The following is a 22,849-nucleotide window of genomic DNA, read 5'->3' as shown; positions in this document are numbered from 1 at the left end:
GGAGCTGGGAACTCAACTACCCAAGATGGAATTCACTTCTTCCCCGAAGAAGGTCGCCAACTCAAACCTATCAATTTAGGGATTCGTCTGATTTGGGAACTGGGAACTCAGCTACACAAGATGGAATTCACTCCTTCCCAAAGTAGAGGTAAGTAGATAGATTGCTCTCTTAAGGGTTGATCCCGGGGTTTGAACGATGTGGCGCCACACACCTTCTTATGGCCCGAGAGATGTCCACACATAGTAGGACTATGTTGTATTGTTCATTAGAGGGATCAGTGGTACTTAAGAAGTTAGATATAACTATAGGGGCAAAATGGTAAATTGGCCTAGTTGTACTTACGAGCATCTGTGAAGGGTTATCGTACTGTTGATTAGTTATATCCGATGGACATAGAAATATATCTAAGGTAAGAAGAATTCAGCTGTCGGTCGTTAGTTGAATATCTGGCAGTTAACAGATGGTGGATCTTGTGGCTAAAGAGTTTAGTCAACTATTTATGTACCGTTGGAGCTTTGAGCCATAGATCCATGAGGTCCCCTTGGTAGCTCAATAGGTTCAAGTTGAGAATCGATTTTTGGGTCAGTTTGAAATGTTCAAAGTGACTAGAGGGAGTTCAATTATATATGATATGATTGAATTAGTTAATTATATATGATATGATTGACTTTATGTATGAGATACATTAATTGGAGGAAAATTGATATAAATATGATTTATATCTAGTGGAGGAGAAAACACTATCATTTATATGTGATATTAAACTATAGGTTATGAATATAATATGATTATATTTATTATTATTAATTGAACAATTATGGTATAATTGGGCCGCCATTTTCTCTGTAACTGTGTGTTAATGGGAGGTTTCAACCAGTTTTTGTAACTAAAGAATAAAATGAAAATTGTTTTCATTTTGCAAAAGATCACGTAATTCGCTCATGCATAGTGTATACTACCCATCACTTAGCTAACCAAGAGACTATACGATAACTCTAAGTTGCTACACGATAGTATACAAGTGGACATCTTTCTAAAGGATTGCCTACGTTTTACTAAACGATCGTCTAACGCTCGAGCGTTTACTAAACAATTGTTTATATGATCGCAACCTATTTTCTACACGATCGTGTACTTCTTCTAAACGATCAAGCAGAGTCTGTACCAATAGACCCTGCCCTTCTTCCACTTACTTGGTCGTTGTATACAATTGATAACTTGTAGAAATACAAGTTATTTATACTGTCTTATCTAGATATTGCGGCCAAAAGAGAATAAATATGCGTTGATTGTATGAAAATCAGCTTAGAAATACAATAATTATGAATTATCGCAATTACACATACTAACATCATTAAGATGGAAGAAAAAGATATTTTCACTCTGTTTTGCAGGAAACCAAGTCACCGCTTGCGATTAAGGCTGAAGACGAACTGATTAACGCATCTCTGTCACATTGTGCCCGTCAATCAATACTGAAGAGACGATCAACGCAATGACGGCGCAATGGGACAGTCGATCCAGAGCTGAACTTCAACCGCATGCGATAATAAAAACAACACAGCATGCGAACATCCAACTGAAAGATGCAAGCTGAGCAGTGCAAACGCAGAGGATTGTGACACGTGTACAACTAACGGTTGTGCAGATTTGACAGTCTGATTTCATAACAGAACGAATAATTATTCCTCCATCTTCGGAATTTCCATTAAAAAAAAGTGGGGACCACGAGCCAAGAGTCAAAGCTTTTCACCTATAAATACCCCTATAGAATTCAGAGAAAAATATGCTACTTGAAACGGGGCTAATTGATGCTAGATTATTGAGAGAGAGGTGAGCTGAGTACTGATCGGAAGAAATCCGGGAAGAAAAGAAACAAAGTGGAGAGGTGAGTCTCAGTGCTATTCTGCCAGATCCTCGCCGCGAAGCTCTATACTCAGATCCCTGCTACCGGTTGAGCAAGCCTGAGAGGTAAGCTCATCCTTCCGCACGATCCATCCACACCGGCAAGCAACTTTCCATCCAGATCGGCGTCAAGACGTTGACGGTTATTTGTATTTGTTTCTAACTCTTTTCATCATTGTATTTCATCTCCTTTATCTCTTTATTCACAAAATCATGTATCAGACGCTGAATAGAAATATTGAATGTCTCGATCGTTTCCATCACCACTTTTCTGTCTATTTTCGTTCCTCCATTTGTCGTTTTCTTCATGAAGTCTTCTTAATTCCTTGGTAATTAATATGAATTAAACGAGTGATTTAATCTGTGTTAAAGAGATAACTGCGTTTAGCTAAGGCATGCTAGACGACATCTTCACCTGTGAGAGCAAAAGTGAAGATGCCATTCTGATCTATCGAGAGAAGGTCAGAAGAATGCGTTCACTAAAGCGAGTAGTACTTCCAGACATGGAAGCAACCTTGCATTCATGACGTTCGTCTCTGTTTCACCACAGGTATGTGGGAACGCGGCCGATCACTGAAAGGTGTAAGCCAAGGGAAAAGCGGAACCGTACTTATATTATTAACGCAATTAAGAACTTCCACTGTTTATATTAGTTATCTTTTCTCTTTCTGCTTCACACACAAGACTTGCCACCACATCACACAATCTTTGAATAATCTTCATAGCCAACCTTGACCTCAGTATCTTGTATCATGAAACCTATATCTTTTATCATCTTAGCTTAGGTTTATTGTACTTTATTTTATTATCACATTTTATTGCTTTCCTTTACTTTATCGCATATTTTAATACTTGTAACATCATTCTTTTATAAAATTGAAAAACCTGGTTGTATGTATCACAGACATAATGCAATAACCTCAAACAGTCCCTGTGTTCGACCTCGGATCACACCGAGAAACTTGCGGTGGAATTATACTTGGTTCCAACGTAAGGAAACTTGTGACAACGCACAACATACTACAAGAACATTCATTAATAATGCATATCTAGAAGTAGTATCGCATAAATTCCATTCATCTATGCGTTGTATGACATAATAAGATCACATCTTCTAAGCATTGCATTTATTTAAGTGTTACAAATTTATGGAAACATGAGCTTGTAGCAAAGATTAAGTTTATGTCACAACAACGATCTTCAATTCCTCCTCCCCTCTACCAAATTCCAACAGAGCCCACTCTTTGGATTCTTACACTAAGAATACCGAGGGTTCCAAGTGGTGGTGTCATTCCTATCTTTCTGTTCGTGTGGAGGCTATTCGTGAGTAAACGACCGGTGGTTTTGGTGGATAATTGCTTGACGTTCCAGCAAGTGCGAGAGCACTAGTTCGCTTGAAGAGAACGAGATTTTTTGTGGAGAAAAGTTCTTCAACTGGTACGTATCTCTTCTCTATGTTGTTTATTGTTCTAAGCCTGGCAGTAATTTGTAGTATAATGCATATCTGTCACAATATCTTTGGAAAGATCCGCTTCTGCTCAGAGGTACTTCTATATAAGAGTTCCTTCACTTTGACCATGGCTACGTCTTCTTCCTCGATTTGCTTCTTTGATTTTCTATGCACGTTAGTCTACAACTTTTTCCTTGTCCATAATGTTGTTGTTCCTCGATCATGCTATCCTTCGTTGATAAGGGAATCTTTGCTCGTCCACAGTTCTTTTCTTCTGTCTGGCAACTTCATTATCGATATGTTGTCATTCTTATTCATCTCATCTCTTATTCTCCTTCTCCTTTTCTTTTTCTTCTTTTCCTTCTCTTCTCGGTATGATGTGGGCTTCTTTCTTCTTCTTCCCTTTTTCTTCTAGGTTTTCAGAATCTTAGAATTCTATCATTGTCTATCACTGATAAATTGTGATAGAACTCTATCTTTTCTCTAAAATTTGCTTCTTGTATTTGTGTTCTATTCAATCTTTTCTTAATTTTTATTTTTCTTTGTTTTTTATTTGATGTTGTGCAAATAGTTTTTGGTATGCATGTATGGATGTGAACATTTCTCTATCATTGATAGACAGTGATAAAGCTCTAGCACTGTCCATTCGTGATATACAGTGATTGAGCTTTATCACTCTTTATCACTTATATACAGTTACAAAGGTATATACATATTTTCACTATTAGTTAACTTGATACCATGGTTAGTGTTTCTGTAGTTGTTTTTTTTTATGGTGGACAGTAGACTCATTACAATTCTTATAAGGATTATAGTGTTGCTGAAGTTTTTGTTGATGATATGATAGACTTGAATGGTTTAGTTAGTTTGATATTAGATGAAATTCAGTTGGATGTTTCTATAGATTTATCAATATTATTGGATTTATTCAATCTGTGTTCCAAATAAAACAAGATAAGGATGTTTCTAGGTATCTATCTTTGACTAAAGATTTGGGGACTAGGCATCATTTAGTTGCTCATGTTAGTCATCCTTCTATAGAAGGATCTTGTAGTGGTATTAGTGGTGTAGGCGGTGATAGATTGTTATGTTTAGGTTTTTATAGTTCTTCTTCCAATGATCAAAATATACGAGATATTGGTTTTAATGGTGTTTTAAAGGAAAAAGATGTATTTGGAAGTAAAGAAATATAGTCCAAGTATTTTTGTGTAATAGCAGTGAATAAGAAGTTTTAATTCAGGACTACATGATTAAATTCAAAGTCACTTGAGTTAAAATGTTTGCAAGAAGGTTGTCAATGGTATGTTTGGGCATCTCAGTACAAGAAGAGTGAGTTGCGGCTACTTAGGAAGTACATTTCTAACCATGTGTTCAATGAATTCAACTCAAAGCTGTCATAGGCAAGCTTCTTCATCTGTAATTAGGGACTGCTTGAAAGAGGATTTTAGGTTTATCTCTCTCATTGTAAAGCTCGAACCCTAATTATTTTAAGTAAGAGAAAGTAATGAAACGTCTCTTAATGAGTTGAATGAAGCCATGACTTAGGAAGGATAGAGGGTGGAAACATGAAGAAATAAGCTCGTGTAAGCTAAGTGTAAACTCCGAAATCTAAGTTCCTAAACAAGTATATTTTGCCAAAGGAATGATATATTAAATATCATATAAGTGAAAATCCATGTAAATTATAGAGATTGAGGAGAAAGGAAAAGAAAAACGTATTAAATAAAGAAACTCACTTATTGGCTTGGCTGAGTCATTAGATATGAGTTGACGTGGTGAATTATCCTTGAATTTGGAAAGTGGTAGGAAGATTAAAAGGGAAAAGAAACTTCGAAAGTTTGGTTTTAGCAATCTACATGAACAAATTTAGTGAAATCAGTGCCATTTGAAAGCTGAGAGAATCTAGTTTTCAAAGTTGTCTTGCTGGAGAAAGATGGCAGGAGAAGAAGAATGAAAAGTGATGAAATTACAGGAGGGACAGAATCTTGGGTTAATCAGGGCCCGAGGTGAAGATTGGGTGCTCTAGGCCAAATTATAAGGAATTTGTGGCTGAAATTTTAAAGTAAGAAAGTAACTCAATTCTAAACATATTTTTAGAAGGAAGTTTCTTTAAAAGAGGTCTGGATTTTGAGCTATTTGCTTGGGAAGAACAAGCAAATAGCGAGAATTTGTGAAGAAGATCTCACTAATGAAGGAGATCTCGCTAATTTTGTGAAGAGGATCTCGCTCTAGAGGGGAATCTTGCTAGAAATTGGGCAGGTATCGCTGGTGAGTGGGTATCGCTCGTGTCGCTGGTGGTTGAGTATCGCTAGTATCGCTGGGGGGCTGAGTATCACTAGTGTCACTGGTATTGAGATCTCGCTCAAGGTGATCTCACTGGTCTCGCTCAAGGTGATCTCGCTGGTGTGGCTCATGAGGATCTCACTAGTAGAGCCGTCTGTGTAAAATTCCTTTAATAAATGAATTAATTAAGGTATTTTACTAGGAATTCTCAGTGGTTTAACCGGGAAATATATTCTTTCAGGCCAAGAAGAGCTAGAAGAAACATGTAACCTGTTAAGAGGCCAACAAGCTGTGAGTGACTATGTGATGAATTAATGTTTTTAATAATTTAGAAATTATGATTTCTTTAAAGTTATTCTCATGCTAAGTGTATAGATGAAGTGCCAAGCAACGTAACTGTGGAACTGTCTCTCATGCTATGTAAAGCATGTTTTCCATGGAATTGATATGATTTAAATATGTTATCTTTTGCAAATGTTTTCAGCATGTTTAAGTAACTTTATTTTTATGATAAACTAGTATGATGGATGAATTAGTATGATCATCTGAGAACTAATCTTTAGTGTTCAACTGAATGTTGTGACTAGTTACGTGACAGATACTGAAGGACAATGAGAAGGTATCCTTTCAATTAAATGTTTATGACTAGTTTTACTTAAAACGAGGTACCGAAGGACACTTGAGAAGGTACATGGCCAATTTGATACCGAAGGACTTTTGAGAAGGTATTCGGCCAAATTGATACCGAAGGACATATGAGAAGGTATCTAACCAATTTTGGTACCGAAGGACACTTGAGAAGGTACCTGACCAATTTGATACCGAAGGACTCTTGAGAAGGTATCCGGCCAAATTGATACCGAAGGACATATGAGTAGGTATCTTAGCAGCCAGATACTGAAGGACGTTTGAGAAGGTATCTGAGCAGAAGTACCTGAGGATACTGAAGGACAATGAGAAGGTATCCTAGTCAAGTATATAAGATACGACGGTACTCAGTTATAACCACGTACACTTAAGTAATACGACGTCGAGGGATTGAGCAAAAGAGTTCTCTCCGACTAAGGTTGACGTTGAGGGTTAGAACTATTAGTTCACTCTCAACTAAGGATAAAGGCAGTCATATATTCTTCTAGGCTAGAAGGATAGTTTGAAATTTCTAATGCTTGTGAATGTTTATCAACGCTTGATGTTTACTAATGTATGAGTTTTCCAAGAATGTTTTTATGTTTTAACGCATTCTAGTGGTTTTACAAGCTAGTTTAATAAGTTTTAATCCAACTTATTTCACAAAATATGAAGCATGCGTTAAGGTTAAAGCTAAGGTTAAATGAAGCTTGATGTACTATGTTTTAAATACCTAAAGTTTCCAAAGTACATGCGTTGGTATTTCTAAACATAATGAGTAGGGACACTGGTAGGGAAGGTATCTGAATAGATGTACCTAAGGTGTTGACGGTACGTAACAAACTCCGTGTGTATGTAGGTAGGTTCGAATGAAAGGCCGAGGTATAGGTCTTTTGGCCGGTAATAGACGGTGGGAGCTAGAGCGGTGTATGCTAGTTCTCAACCAGGATGTAATGATGATTATTGATGTATAAAAGTTGTTATCAACGTTTATGTCTTAGGGATGTTGCTTGAGATGCCATCGGTATATTTAAAGAGATCGACGTAGGGATCTCTTCTAGCTATAGTTTAATGTGAACAGGTTGAAGTAGAGGTCTCATCTGACCATGGCTTGACATTGGAAATTAGAGCAGTGAATGTTCATTCTCAACTAAGATTCAAGTTTCAGATACATCGGTAAGTACGCATCTGCTTGGTATACTTTAAGTTCCAGCATTATGCTTTCAAGCTTTCAGTTTAAGTATGAGATTTACATTTTATTAAGTCACTCACTGGGCTTCTAGCTCACGTTTTCAAATGTTTTCTTTTCTAGGTAGCGGTCAGTTCCCAGAAGACTTTTCTGCTGCTGCTCTGCCACTCAAAGAAACAGGTTGAGGGAAACGTAATTAAAGACCTGTATTAGCTAGTACACATGTATCTGTCTAGTGACTAGTATTCTTGATGGGTCTCACTAGGTGGTAATATCCATGTATAATCAATGTTGCGGAACCCTGTAGTGTAAATGTATTAAGTTCTGAGTTAATATATATGTATTCAGGGTTTGAGTATTAGTTAACAAGTAAAATAGGCAGTAAGTGCCAGCAAAAGGGTTGGTAACTGCTGCTCACTATTCCATCCAGGTTAGGAAGGTAATCTGGTGCGGGGTGTGACACTCATCACTCCCTTACTAAAGATGTTGTTCATAAGGCTCGTACTAAGCCTGGTATTAATATTAGTTATCAAAAAGCTTGGAAGGAAAAATAACACATATTAAGATCATTAATTGGTGATGCAGTTGAGTCATATAGCTTGATTCCAAAGTTTTTTGAAAGGTTGAAAGAAATAAATGTAGATATTACTACAAATGAAGTATTCTTCTTATAAAATTTATATCACTATCTATCACTGATAGACTGTGATAGACATCTATCATCGTCTATCAGTGATAGTTGTGTATCATTGTTTGTCCCTGATAGACTGTGATAGACATCTATCACCATCTATTAGTGATAGTTTTGTATCATTATCTGTCACTGATAGACTGTGATAGACATCTATCACCGTTTATCAGTGATAGTTGTGTAGTCTATCACTGATAGACTATGATTGACATCGATCATTGTCTACTAGTAATAGTTGTATAACACTGTCTATCACTGTCTATCACTAATATACTGTGATAGACGTCTATCACTGTCTATCTACCAATGACAAACAATGATAGATTTATTACCATTATCACTGATATATTGTTTTCATGTATTTTTTTCAGAAACGTATATTGCTTTAGAGATTGATGAAAATGGACATTTTAAATTCTGTTTCATGGCTATTGGTGCATTTGTTGAGGGATGGAGGTATTGTAGACCTACCATATATGTTGATGGCATTTTTTGATAATAAGAAAACATATGCATACATTAGTAGTGGTATCAATGATAGACAACATAGAGCAGTTTAAATATCTATCATAGATAGACACTGATAGTAATCTATTAGTATCTATCTGTTATAGATATTGATAGAAAACTTCTATCTCTGTCTATCATTGATAGATAATGATTGACTTTTATCACTTTCTATCAAGTTTCATATGCATTTTTTTTCTTTATATTACAACATGACTAAATCACCTATGAGCAATCCTATAAACAGACTAAACTAAAAACAAAACAAATATCAAAACATATACAATCTAATAAATAGTCCCTAACCAAACAACCGAATATAAAAACATATAAAATTGGGCCAAACATATATAAGAAAAAAAAATATATGTATCATTGAGCAATAAGTAGCCCCCATCGAAATATATATATGTGAAAATATATCAAGCAAACAATCAAAATATCAATAAATAGTAAATAATGGAAAAAAAACATATTTATCCCTATCTAATGATAGAAAGAACTAATATGGTATATCACTATCTATCATTGATAGATAGTGATAGAACACTTTCAATGTCTATCTGTGATAGATACTGATAGTAGTCTATCAGTGATATGTGATGGACATTGATAGAAAACTTCTATCAATGTCTATCACATCTATCACAGATAGACAGTAATAGACTTCCATCACTGTCTATATATGTACTTCTTTATCAACTCTAGATGGACAATGGTAGACTACTATCACTGTCTATCACATGTATCATAGATAGATAGTGATAGACTTCCATCACTATCTATATATGTACTTCTTTATCAATTCTATATATGTACTTTTTTATCAATTGAAACTATGAACTCAGTAGAACTAAACTCCAACACCAAACCAACTGTATACATAATCCAATAACTAGCCTCCACCAAATATTTCTAATAATTGAGACTCAAAGGCTTTAATACACAAGTTTGAGATTCATTATGAAATAATTAAAATCACTTTTATCATTTTTAAAAGTACTTGAAAAATATTTGTAATAATTCAGAACAAATTATCTTTTAAAAATAACAATAATTCAAAACAAATTTTGTTGAAATTAAAATTGCATTTAAAAGTATAAACTCAAATATTAAATTAATTTTTAGTGATTAAATGCATGTTACATAGTGATAAGGGCATAATAAAAGTGATTTTAATCATTACAAAATCACTCCTGTTTATTCAATATTCAAAACTACTTCTCACTTGCAAAGACTCAAACATGGCTACATGCACGGCAAACGTTGGCCCAATTAACCTTGAATTCAAATAAGGAAAAATTCTATCAAACATTTTTTTTTTTGTGTATTGAACTTAAATAATGTATTAACACATACTCAACTACTAATGTACAACCTTGTTAAAACGTTTTCTGCTCATATATTTATATTCAGGGTATTTCTTTTGAAAGCTTAGGATATTATTTCGACTCATTAGCATTTTTAAAAGGGCTAGTTACATAAATAGAATTCAAGCCCAAAATAATAAAATATGTAGTACAAGGATAAAATAATTGCATATATAGATCAAAATGGGAAAAGACTAAAAAACCCATGTTTAACCACCATTTCGTCCGCTTCTTCCCGGTTTTCTCAAATTAAAAGCTATCACTGATAGCAGCTATCAGTGATAACCATTGATAGTTGCTATTAACTGCTATCGCTGATAGTTTCTATCAATTGGTATTGATAATAGTTGCTATCAGCGATAGCTTTCAATTTGAGAAAAAATAATACAATCTTGAAATATTAGCTTTTAATTTGCTATCAATTATTAGTAGCTATCATTAATTCACTTTCATCAATTGGAATCAACGTTGAAATATTACTACTTAAGGCTATCAATGATAGATTTATAAATAGTGATCAACTTCGAAAGAAGACCAACAACTTTGATTACCATAGTAGTTATTATTAATAATCTTTTATCATGGCTATCACTGATAGTAGCTATCAGTCGTTATCACTGATAGACTTTCATCAATTAGAATCAACCTTGAAATATTAACACTTAAGGCTATCAATGATAGACTTCTATAACTGGTTATCACCTTTGAAAGAAACTCGATATATAGATATCACCTAAGTTTTATCACCGATATCACTAATTAGTGATAGCTTCTTTTACTGATAACATCACTAATAAGATGCTATCAATGATCTCACTGATATCATACTATCAGTGATAGTTCTCTATCACTGATAACGTACTATCAGTGGTAGCTTCTATCACCGATAACGTGCAATCAGATAAATTCTATCATCGATAACATGCTATTAGTATTAGTTTCTATCATTGGCAACATGCTATCAGTAGTAGCTTCTATCAATCATAGCCACTTAACACCTTTTTGCCCCTTTCTTGTCCTTCTCAAACATTTATAAGTCTCTTTTCTTTTTTATGATAGCTTCTATCACTTATAAACATGCTATTAGTGATAACTTCTAGGCATTCTACTTACATTTTAGTTCGAGATTCAACTTTATTAATTAAATTCACTAAGTTGGCTATCAATTATAGATTTCTATAAATGACTATTAACTATGAAAATATAATCAAAGATTAAGCTATCAATGATAGAAAATATTAGTAGCTATCACTAATAGATTTTCATTTGCTATTTATATTTATTATTTGTTATAATAATCAAACTTAATGATTGACTTGTTGGTGTTAAGTCACTTATGAATTGAGTACTTTCAAGTCCTGCGTATGGAACCCAGCCTCATAATTCTTGTGGAAAAAAAGGGGAAGAAGAAAAAATTCAAATAAAGGAAAGAAAATTAAATAGAAAAAAGGAAGCAAAAACTGGACAAATGAAAGAAAAAAGAAAAAGGAAGGGAATAAGCAAAAAATCGGAGAAAGAAAATAAAATAAAATAATAAAAAAAAGATAAGGAAAGAAGTAAAAATCAAAGAAAGGGATGAAAATAAAAAAAATAAAAAAAAAAAGAATAAGCCAGAGTTGAAGAAAGAAAATAAAATTTTAAAAAAAGAAAAAAAAAGAAAGAAATGAAAGAAAAAAAAAGGGAAAAAGATGGAAATAAAAGAAAATAAAAAAAATAAAGGAAAGAAGCAAAAATCGGATAAAGGAAAGAATAAAAAAAAAGGAGAAGAAGCAAAAACTGATAAAGAAAATAAAATAAAAAAATGAAAATAGGGAGGGAAGAAGCAAAAATCAAAGAAGAGAAATAAAATGAAAAGACTAAAAAAATGGTGTACAACAAGATAAGATAATGGAGGACGAAATTGGAAATTAAAAAAAAAATCAAAGATTGACTAATCAACTCATCCATATTTACAAATATTTTAAAGATGTAATATATTTTTAGATTTTTTCTCTTATTCTATTATGCATTACAAATATCCTTTTTAAAATATAAGTACTAATAATTTTCATCCAAAATTGAAAGTGAGATATGTTGAAAGTATAATCTATCATTTAGCTCTTAATTTCAAAATATTGTATATACTCCAAAATATCTCTAGACATGGGACCCACCAACCTAACAATAAAAAATTGACAACAATTATAAATTTATTTTCCAGTACTTTCTTTAGTGATATTTAGTTTCCTTGGAAACACATAAAATATTTACCACACAGCCACCCCTCCAAAATTGGTATAAAATCCAACTCCTTCTACACTCCAATGATCACCCCACCCCAAAGCCCTCAAAGCCATGGCAGAAGAAGAGCAAGGCCATCACCACCACCACCACCTTTTTCACCACCACAAGGAAGGGGAAGAGAACTCCGGCGTCGTCGACTACGAGAAAGAAAAGAAGCACCACAAGCACCTTGAACACCTCGGCGAGCTCGGCGCTGCCACAGCTGGTGCCTATGCTTTGGTAATTTATAAAATCCTCTTCTTGTATGTTCCTCTCAATCCTTTATCAAAAAAATTGAAGTACAATTAACCCCGCGGTTTCCAACACTCTTGTAGCATGAGAAGCACAAGGCGAAAAAAGACAGCGAGCACAGCCATGAGCACAAGATGAAGGAGGAAGTTGCAGCCGCGGTGGCGGCCGGGGTCGGGGGATTTGTTTTCCATGAGCATCATGAGAAGAAAGAAGCAAAGAGAGAAGAGAAAGAGGCTCATGGCAAGGAACATCACCACCATCTTTTTTGAACAACTTTTCCCTTTCATATGCATGGGTTTGTTTGTGTGTGTTTTGGCTTTGTTTGTGATGTTTGGCTTTCAAAAGTTTAATCTCTTATGTGGTTTGTAAAATAAATTTGAGATGCTTTAGTAAATAATAAGATTGATCCTTCATGTACTTGGATTCAATATATATTGTTTGTCTATTTTTTTCTTCAATGATTAAGGTTTTTTTTTTCTTTGTATATGTAATTATTATTATTATTATTATTATTATTATTATTATTATTTTGATGATTCCAATAAGCACGAGGTCAAAAGGATTGACAAATCCTGATTATCTAATCTATATTACAACTCTTAAATTTTTAACATCTAGATATTTTTCGTTTTTAATTACATTTTTAAAATTTGGATTTGATTTCTCTCAATTTCTCGATTATCCTCATAAATTCATAGTCGAATTTTAGAAAAAAAAAAGAGTTTTCGAAAAATACTGTTCCATTGGGTAATTATTATTATTATTATTATTTTAATTTTCAAAGATTGACTTAATTTTTGAAAATATGAGTGGAAAGTGTATAACGAAACATAGAAACTAATTATGGATGAAGGTAGTGTTTATAAGCTTAATTTTAAAAATTCAAATATTTATTAAACAAGGCCTTAAATTTTAAAATTTTAAAATTTTTATTCATCTTCTATTTCTTCTCTTTCGACATAATTTTTAACTTTAATCGGATCAAATTTTAGTTGAATTCAAAATTTGTGTTTGATGATGGTAGTGATCATCCAGTTATGACATGTAAAATGTGTGTCCTTCACGTTGATACCAATTTAGATGGGGATAAATGAAATATAATAAATACTTGAGGACTAAATTTGATATTTAAAAAATTGAATAGACAAAAATAAAAAGTGAATAGGGCTAAGGATCAAATCAAAACTGGATCTTCTATATCTGTATTATCCATCAATTAGTTTTTAGATGAAACTCCCATATTATATATAAAGTTAAAGTTAGTTCATTACTATTTTGTATTTTTTTGTTCACTTTTTAAGATTTAGTTTATCAATACTACTTCAATATGTAGCTTTTTTTTTTTTTTTTTTTATCACCTACTTCTTAAAAACGTTTCCAAAAATTATGCCAAAATTAGAAAATGAAATCTTGTTTAATAACTATTTCGATTTTAGGTTTTTTTTTTTTTTTTATAAAACAATTTAAAAAATCAAATCTATAAACATCATTTCCATTGTTACTTTTTATCAATGTTTTCAAAATCAAACAAAATTTTTAAAACGAAAAAATAGTTTTTTTTAAAAAATTTGTTTTTGAAATTTAGGTAAGAATTTAACTTTTTTATTTAAGAAAGATGCAAACCATTAAAAGAAATTGAGATAAAATATGCTTAATTTTAAAAAATTAAATAATTATCGAATAGGGCTTAAAATAAAATAGTTTAAAAAGTTTGATTTGATTTTAAAAATTTTACTTAGATTTTAAATGGATTTTTAATAAAGATTGAAAAGCTTAACGAAAAAAATGGAGAACATAAGTGTAATTTTGAAAAATAAAAAACGAAAAACAAAATGGTTATTAAAAAAGTCTAGGAAGACAATTAAAGCCTAAAACCTAAAGGCTCAACTTGTGGAAGCTTTATGTAATGACGTTCATTTATTATTGATGCATGTGTTGACTTTAAGACACAATAATTTAAAATTTAATTGATGAAACGTGTAAATGGAAAAAAGGTCATGTAGAGCACACCTAGAAATATTTTATTTACAATTTTTCTTTTTAGCAATATGTTTAAACATTTACAAATATAACAAAATTTATTAGTGATAGACTCTATCGCTAATCGACTACTATTAACGATATGAACTATCATGGATATACTTTAGTGACAAGATTTAAAATTTTGTTATATTCATAATTATTTTTTTGCATTATGCTTTATCTACCAATACTTTAGGTCAGATTGCTATATTTGCAATTGTCTCATAAAAAAATCAATTCATTGGGTAAGTCAATTCAAGTACAATTGCTTATTATTATCCAAAGTGTGACGCCAAAGTAAAGGAGGGGTACATATATGAATTGAGATCTCATCCAAATTAGAAAGATTTTGAAAATATGCAAGTATGATTAAGAAATACTTAAAAAAGATGGTAATTACCACTTGTACTAATATGATGCATCTTCTTTTTCGATGACTCAATCATAGAAATGTCAAAATTCTTGGAGTAATGCTATATGAGTTGAGACAAAACATGTTGGGACTCACATACCATTTTGGTTTGTTGAAAGACTTCATGATGAACTAACAATAATGTTGATGACAAAATATGGTCAAGGAAACTCATTTGACCTTCACGTGACGTCGACGGTGAATTTATATTTTGCAAAAGAGGTCACTTGCAAAATAATCAAAATAACACACCAATGTGATATTTACCATATATACTCTTCTAAATTAATTTTTAACAAAGGGTCAAAAGAAGACTTTAGAGAATAAGATGAACTTCCTGATATGGTAGGGCTAAACTTAAGGTTTCCTTAATCCCATTACACGAGACTTGGGAACGTTGGATCAATCTTGTACAAGGGGTGCCAAATAGAGCACTAATGTGAATAGACCAAAAGAGATGGGTAAGTTGGCCTCGACCACCACCAATTGGGTTCAACGGCTCAATTGCTTCACTCTTCTAACGGAACCTCTCCTAGGCTTATTATCTAATATCTCAATATTTTTGGGATGACCCTTATCATGTTATGTACTTTTTAGGATCTGACTTCCCCTCCCCTTATTTCTTGAAAATTTCTTTATGTAATACAACTTACCCCTACCAAAATTTTGTCTAATAGGTGGAGCCACCTTTGGCAATTTTATGGCGACAAATTGCGCACTTTTTTGTCACCATACCAAATTAACCCCAACCTCAAATGAAGGAATCAAATTCCATCCAAAGCGATTGATCGCCATATCATTAATTTGATTAAGAATTCTAAAATATAGAGAAGGCAAACAGAAAACATAAGCATGCTTTTTATAGAGGAGAAATACAAGAAAAATGGATTACCTTTGAAGACAACTCTTCAAACCTTCTCAAATTCTACAAAACAACACGATCTCTCATTCTCTTCTTGGATCTCGAACATGACACCACCACAAAGACTTCCACACTATTCTCCAGCAAAAATTTGGTTTGTGGGAACCACTTTTCTGGAAGATTAAGGGAATACATTTTTTTTTTTTAGAGAAACACTTTCTCTATTGTATGAGAGTATTGAGAGAGTGAGAGAGATAAATGAGAGTGAACAAGAGAATTTCACCAATAATGTTCAAAATGCAGGGAGATCTCTACATAGCATGAGAGAGGGAAGTTAACTCCCCTCATCCGATTGTCTTCTTCAATATCCCTGTAACTGCAAAGGAGTTTTATTTAATTTAATTGTAAATCAAATCAAATCAAATAATTATTAATTAATCTAATTAATTAAATATCATATATTTATTAATAATACATTTAAATCCTATTCAAATGTATTTTCCCCTCATAAACTATAATTTTAATGTGTATCTCATTCACATTAAATTTAACCTATAGTTTGAATATGAATTTAATTCATTCACCATGTTAACCATGTTGTTGATCATGTTGAGTTGTCTGATGTTTTGATTATTGCACTTACTGAACCCACTCCTAATAATGTTGGTCTGCTTGTTTCCTCTGTTATTGATAATATTGTTCCTGCCAAAACTTTTGTGTTAACTTATATTGTTCATAGTGTTGTCCCCACAAATCTTTTCATTGGTAGTACCGAGATTAATTATGTGAATTATATTAACCATGCTACTTCTGTTGAAATTTCGATGGATCATATTGTGGCTGTTGAGGTATTTGTTGAGATTCATGACTGTGTTATGGCTTTATTGATAATGTTGTTCTTGCTGAATCTTTGGGTAAAGTAATTGTGTCTCTTGATATTGTTGTTAAATTCGTTATTCCAACTAGAAGCATTGAAAATATTAATTGTGTGTCTGTTGTCTCCTCTTGAAAATATTGCGGATGGTAAGTCTCTGATTGTTGATCAAATTGAGTTCACTGTTGATGTTGCTGCTGACATTGATTCCCTAGAAACAGTTGATCCTACTATTTCTGAGGATGTTATATAGAATGTTGTGTCTATTGTTGATAATATGAATGTGATATTTCCTTATTCTTATGCTGTTGAAACAAATATGCAAAATATAATGAAATATCTTGATGTATATGTCTCTTTGTCCTAAAAGGATATTGATAATGCTTTTGCTAACATTGATTGTGTTCCTGAGGCGAATAAAGGTATTACTATTGCTTCAACTAGTTAGTTGGATGATTACTCTGAGAATGGGCTAAAGGATGACATTGCTTCTACTAATGTATCTACTAGTGTTGCTACTTTAAATCGGTCTGCTGATTTGAATGTGTCTAAGAAAATGAATGTTGATAGTGGTTTGGTTGATCAAATGGTTGTGAGTTATGATGGCCAAGATGATGGTAAAAATGGCTTTGATAAAGATATACCTGATGATTTTATCTCTGACGAAGATATTTTTTGCTATATTGATTTTATTATTCCCAGTCTCTTTCTCTATGATGTGAATAAGCATGAAGATATTTCAGAGTTGAATTCTTGTGCCAATATATTAATCGGGTGAAAGGTTGATGTTGATTTTGTTATCAATAAAACAATTTTGGATTTGAGCATGAAAAGTTTAGGATTTAAGGGGGCTTAATGAAGTTAGTATATCTAATATTCCTACTGCTGATCATGTTGATGCTGAAGATGTTGTTGATCTTGTTGTTTTCAGTGTTGGGCCTGACATTAGGGATACATTCTTTGATGATGATATTGTTCTTGCAAACCTGAGTAAGTTAAGAAAACAAACTTTTGATAATAAGAAAGTTTATCTGAGAAAGGATAGTGGGCCTTCAACCTGAGCACATCCAAAAGACTCACAGTCTTCTGATAAGGCTTTTGAATATGATCTTGAGGAGCTTTCTAACTCAAGTTCTAATGATGACGTCTATGATGTAAAGATTAAACCTCTTACCAAGATTGGCAGACAAAAGAATCCTTTTTGTTTTGCTCCATCGGTGCCTCTTGATGGTATATTCTTTCACACTAAGGAAAGTGATATTAAAAGAAAATATGTTGTTAGAAAAAGAATTGCTTGTATAAGATCAAACTATGAAATACCTAATCTTTCATTCTAACATCGTTAATTAAAGAGATTAATATTTCATAGGATAATCATGTAACTCGATCTCAATCCTGAGCGAGTTATGACCTCCTTCTCATGAGGGTCGTTCTTTGATTTATATGGGTGAGAGTGGCCTTAGTTGCTGACTTAATATGCCTACCATTTTAGGGACGATACGAAGTGGGGTGCTAGGAACATAGCTACACAAGATGGAATTTACACCTTCCTACCTTTAGGGTAAGTAAAGGAGTGATTCTCTTAAGTGCTGATTTCGGATTTTGAACAAAGGGTACCCACCCTTTACTAGAAAGAACTTGATTTATGGTAGGATCATAAATAGATTGTTCATTAGAAGGATCAGTGGTACTTAAGAAGCAAAAGGTAATTACAGGAGTTAAACGTTAATTTGACCCGGCTGTAATTACGAACTGCTCATGAAAAATCGACTTACTTATAATGGTTAAATCCATGGACGCAGAAATATTCTAACGTGCGAAAAGTGCATCTGTGAATCTTTAGTGAAGTAACCCAAAGTAAATAAATGTTCATTAATATAATTAAAGAGTTTAATTAGTTAATTTCAAATCATTGGAGCTTCTAATTTGCAGGTCCATTAGGTCCCCCTACTAGCTGATAACTGGTAGAAATACAAGTTATTGTAGCCTTTTATTTAGAATTATGAGGGCTAACAAGTAGAATATGCGGTGATTATACTAAGAATTCATGTGAAAATCTCGGCTAACCCAATATTATGTGTTATTCTGTGTCAAAATGTATATCTTTTGTAGCTATCGCAGGAAACGATCGAATGCGGTGACTCCCAGTCCATCGTAAGGGTGATTGCGTATGTTCATCGCATGGATGTTGCGGCTGATAATTGCATATGTCCATCGCATGAAGGTTGCAGCTACAGAGTAAGAAGGGTGATCACAAGGTTGGTGGAATGCAATGGTACTTCGGAAACCAAGCATGAACGCGTACCTTGGGAGTATAAAAAAGATAATGTTGACATTTCACCTATCACGCTGTTATTAGCAGAGATTCAGAGCAGGTTCATCGCCTCGTTAGTGACAGAGACTCGGAGTGGGACCATTAATGTTGTCGGTGATTGAGCTCTATAAATAGAGCCTTAGAGCCAAACTTCAAAGCATCCGAGCTTCTGCCTTAAGGCAAATCTTTGCGATCATAGATGAAAGTGTCAGAAGACATTCTTTGAGAGTTCTTTATTTCTTCACCCATTCCGAGTGACGACTGGAGCTTTTTCGGAGACAGATCTCGAGAGAGACTACTCCACTACCCATCCATGGTACCACCAGCAGCCTTGACATACATCTAATAGAAGCAAGAGATTGCCTACATCTAGCCCTCCACTTCTCTTCTTATCTCTGTATTGTATTACATTTCGGCTTAAGACATTAATACATTTTGTGATCAATACATCTCTTTATTTCCTTCGACTCCATCTTCATTTACTTCTTCTTTATCACTCTTTACTTTCATTGCAACAAACTAAGTAAGATTGCAAGAGTATCGCATACTCAATCATGCGACATAGACATATGAAGAATGTAGCATACCATTGAGAGGTGTGCATTGCGCGAGTATAGTGAGTAAATCCTCTTTATTTAGTGTGAGGCTGTAGCAATGCTTGTCTATGAGTGGTCGCAATGCTTGTCTATGAGCTGATCAGCGGCGACTAACTGCCCGAGAGGGTAAGTAGTGGAACTCACTAAGCAAAGTAAGCAATGTTCCTAGAGATAGGAATAATCTTATGTTCAACCGTGCTTTATGTGATCATCCTGTCTTATGAGTGCATCATTCATCATTTGAAAATACTTGGAAGAGTAGTCTAAAGACCAAATATAGACTTGGGAGAGTTAGATTGGATCGCATAAGCAAGAGTAAAAGCTTAGGAATAAGTTCTATTTGCTATTTACACAGCGAATACACCCTAGAAATAGGATGTATTGGTATGTGGTCACCTTGTCTTATATGTGTTAGATCACATAAACAAGAATAGAGACTTAGACATAAGCCCTATCAACATTTACGCATATGCATCGCATGCGTCCTAGAAATAGGAATCATATATTTGTGTATAGCATGATCGCATAACTTGTGCTGGCTGGGGTTACCCTTATGATCAAGCTTAATGATGCGGTGAAGTTATCCCTTCCACTATTTTATCTATTTTTCCACGCATCTTATTACGAGTTAACAGTTGCCGCATCTCTACCAGCTCTCATAGTCATACTTCCATTGCTTAATCTGTTTAGTTAGGAGTAGGAGTAACGCATAGTCCTTTAACTTCATTATTCTTTTATTCTTTGCTGCAAACACATCACTTCGCAACATTTAGTTACAAGTCCCTGGTTCGACCTCGGATCACGAGAAACTTTCAATCTCGTTATACTTGGTGAGAGAGCAAGAAAACTTGTGACGGGAACACATGGTCATCGCATATATTCTTAAACGCATATTGCATATCTCTTAGTTCAACGCATAACCATCGACGCATAGAGAACGAACACATATCATGAACACATCTTTACTCTCCATTTTCCACCCATCACTAGCTCACAATGGGTAAATAATGACCAATATTTTTGAAAGAATTTGAATTGTTCAAATTATTTAAGGGAATAACGTTAATTGTATATAATACAATTAATATAATGTATTTAGATACATTATAATATATAGTTAATTTGAATAAGATTCAAAATTAAACGATATACTAAAAGGAGATTTAACATATCTGAATATGATTCAAATATTAAATTAATCTGAATAATATTCATATTAAAATATAGGTTACGAGAGAGATGCATATTTGAATATAATTTAATGTACATATAATTAAGTATGAGATATTTAATTAAAAGACAAAAATTAATTACTTAATTTGATTAATTAATTGTTTAATTTAATTAAATAAATTTAATTTCACTTAATAAATTGTTAATTAAATTAAATCATAATTATTTTAATTTAATTAAATAAAGGAAGTGAAAGCTATTCTTCCAATTCACGTATTAAAGGAGTGGAAGGTTTCATTTTTAAGGGTTGGTTATTACATAGATGTGTTTTGATGCTCTCAATCCATCTCTCTCTCAAAATCTTCACGAGAAAATGTTCTTTGTGAAAAAGTTCTCCAAAACTAAAAACCCCCTTTTCTTTCAAAAGGGGTTCGACTCGTCTATTTAGTAGTACTATTTTATATGGTTTTATGGTTGTGATGGTCATGGTTTTGTGGTTGTGATGGTCATTCCTATTTTTCTTCTAGGTGTGATCGTTGCTTATTTGGTTAGGTTTTCTTCCGCTGTCGTGCTTTGCTGTATGGTTTATTTTGCCTTAAAAAATAGAAAATGAGGGAATTTGTTACGATATTAGGTTGGCTGATTTTATTACAGACAAAACTTGAGCAACATGTCCTGTGAGATGTCAAAGACATTGTTAGGGACATTGTTTCATGTCTGACAGCAAATTTTGCAAAAGAACTTTTCCATATTTGTCAACGTGATTTGTAGATTTTCGTATCTACCTTCCTTATTTTCCTACAGAGAATATTTATTCACTCCTAAAATACATTCTCAAATCTAGCCATATACTCTTATTCATTTTTAGTGTTAGGCGCCTTATTAGAAAAGTTTGTAGTGAGAGTTTTAAGCTCAAGGTTTGTCTAAGCTTCAACCTCCATGTATTGTTATTGAAAATCTTTGTATTTGGTACTGAGATTTTTGGTTCGGTAGCTATTGTAGAATTCAGGAGGAATTTTATTTGATATTGTATTTAGGAGGAGCCTAATGAAGGAACGGTGAAGTTTCAAGTGGATAGGGATCATCCCAATTTTCCTTTTTTTAGAATCCCAATTTTACAGAACAAGAAAAATATGCATTACACATTTAAAATTACAACATGTGTAAAAATAAATTAGAGAAGAAACAAATGCTTACCCTTGAAGCTAAATAGTCTTCATGAATTCTGTCGATCTGGATCACAAACCCTTCGTTCTGGATCTCGATCTCCAAAAGCTTCCAGCAAATATAAATGGCCACCACCAAAAGGTCAACCATTATATTCTCTTGGGAATGAGAATCCAGTAGTTGTGGACTCTGTAATTTTGGAAGAGAGGGAGAGATTTGATAGGAGGAAGAAGAATATATTTTTTCTCTGTTATTTGGGAATTTTTTTTTTAGAGATTTCTCATACATATAATAAGTATTTGAATTATATTCAAATATTTAATTCATCTCTACCATTTATGGTATTTAATATAAATCATATTTATATTAAATTTAATTATATGAATCACATTCATATAATTAGTATTTGAATCATATTCAAATATTTAACTCCTCTAAAAAATAAATTTTTGTTATAATGTATCAAATACATTATATTAATTATATCATATATATACTTAAATTACATTAATTATATCACATATAATTAATTTCCTTAATTAATTTGAACAATTCAAATTAATCCAAAAATTAATTCTCAATAATCCTTATTGAGCTACTGAGAGGACCTTATGAACCTATATATTGAAGCTCCAATGGTACTTGGATAATTAATTAAACCCCTTTAATTAAATTACCCAACATCTATTAACTATTGGTCACTCCACTAAAAACCAACAACTGCACTTTTCGCACTACAGATATATTTCTGTGTTCGTTAGATATAACCAGTCAACAATAACGATGACCCTTCATAAATTGCTCATAAGTACAATTGAGCATAATTACCATTTTGTCCCTGTTGTTACATCTAACTTCTTAAGTACCAATGACTCCTCTAATGAACAATAAG

The 22,849-nt window shown here is 33.0% G+C and overlaps 1 protein-coding gene across 1 annotated transcript; it reads left to right on the top strand.

Moving 5' to 3' along the window:
• The first annotated feature begins 12,310 nt into the window (after nt 1–12,310).
• LOC120075935 (abscisic stress-ripening protein 2-like) lies at nt 12,311–12,969 on the top strand. Its single transcript, XM_039029686.1, has 2 exons — nt 12,311–12,525; nt 12,621–12,969. The coding sequence occupies exons 1-2, from the start codon at nt 12,358–12,360 to the stop codon at nt 12,804–12,806; spliced, it is 354 nt and encodes a 117-aa protein (XP_038885614.1). The 5' UTR covers nt 12,311–12,357; the 3' UTR covers nt 12,807–12,969.
• The last annotated feature ends 9,880 nt before the right edge of the window (nt 12,970–22,849 follow it).

This window comes from Benincasa hispida, chromosome 4 (assembly GCF_009727055.1).
Source record: "Benincasa hispida cultivar B227 chromosome 4, ASM972705v1, whole genome shotgun sequence".
NCBI classification, from domain to species: domain Eukaryota; kingdom Viridiplantae; phylum Streptophyta; class Magnoliopsida; order Cucurbitales; family Cucurbitaceae; genus Benincasa; species Benincasa hispida.
The sequence above is the reverse complement of the archived record's forward strand: the minus strand, read 5'-3'. Positions and strand labels throughout refer to the sequence as shown.

Bases quoted from the DNA above. Each gene is read 5' to 3' on its own strand.
- LOC120075935 (XM_039029686.1), top strand. From the start codon at position 12,358: ATGGCAGAAGAAGAGCAAGGCCATCACCACCACCACCACCTTTTTCAC. The intron at 12,526-12,620 runs GTAATTTATAAA...ACACTCTTGTAG, and splicing joins CAGCTGGTGCCTATGCTTTG to CATGAGAAGCACAAGGCGAA.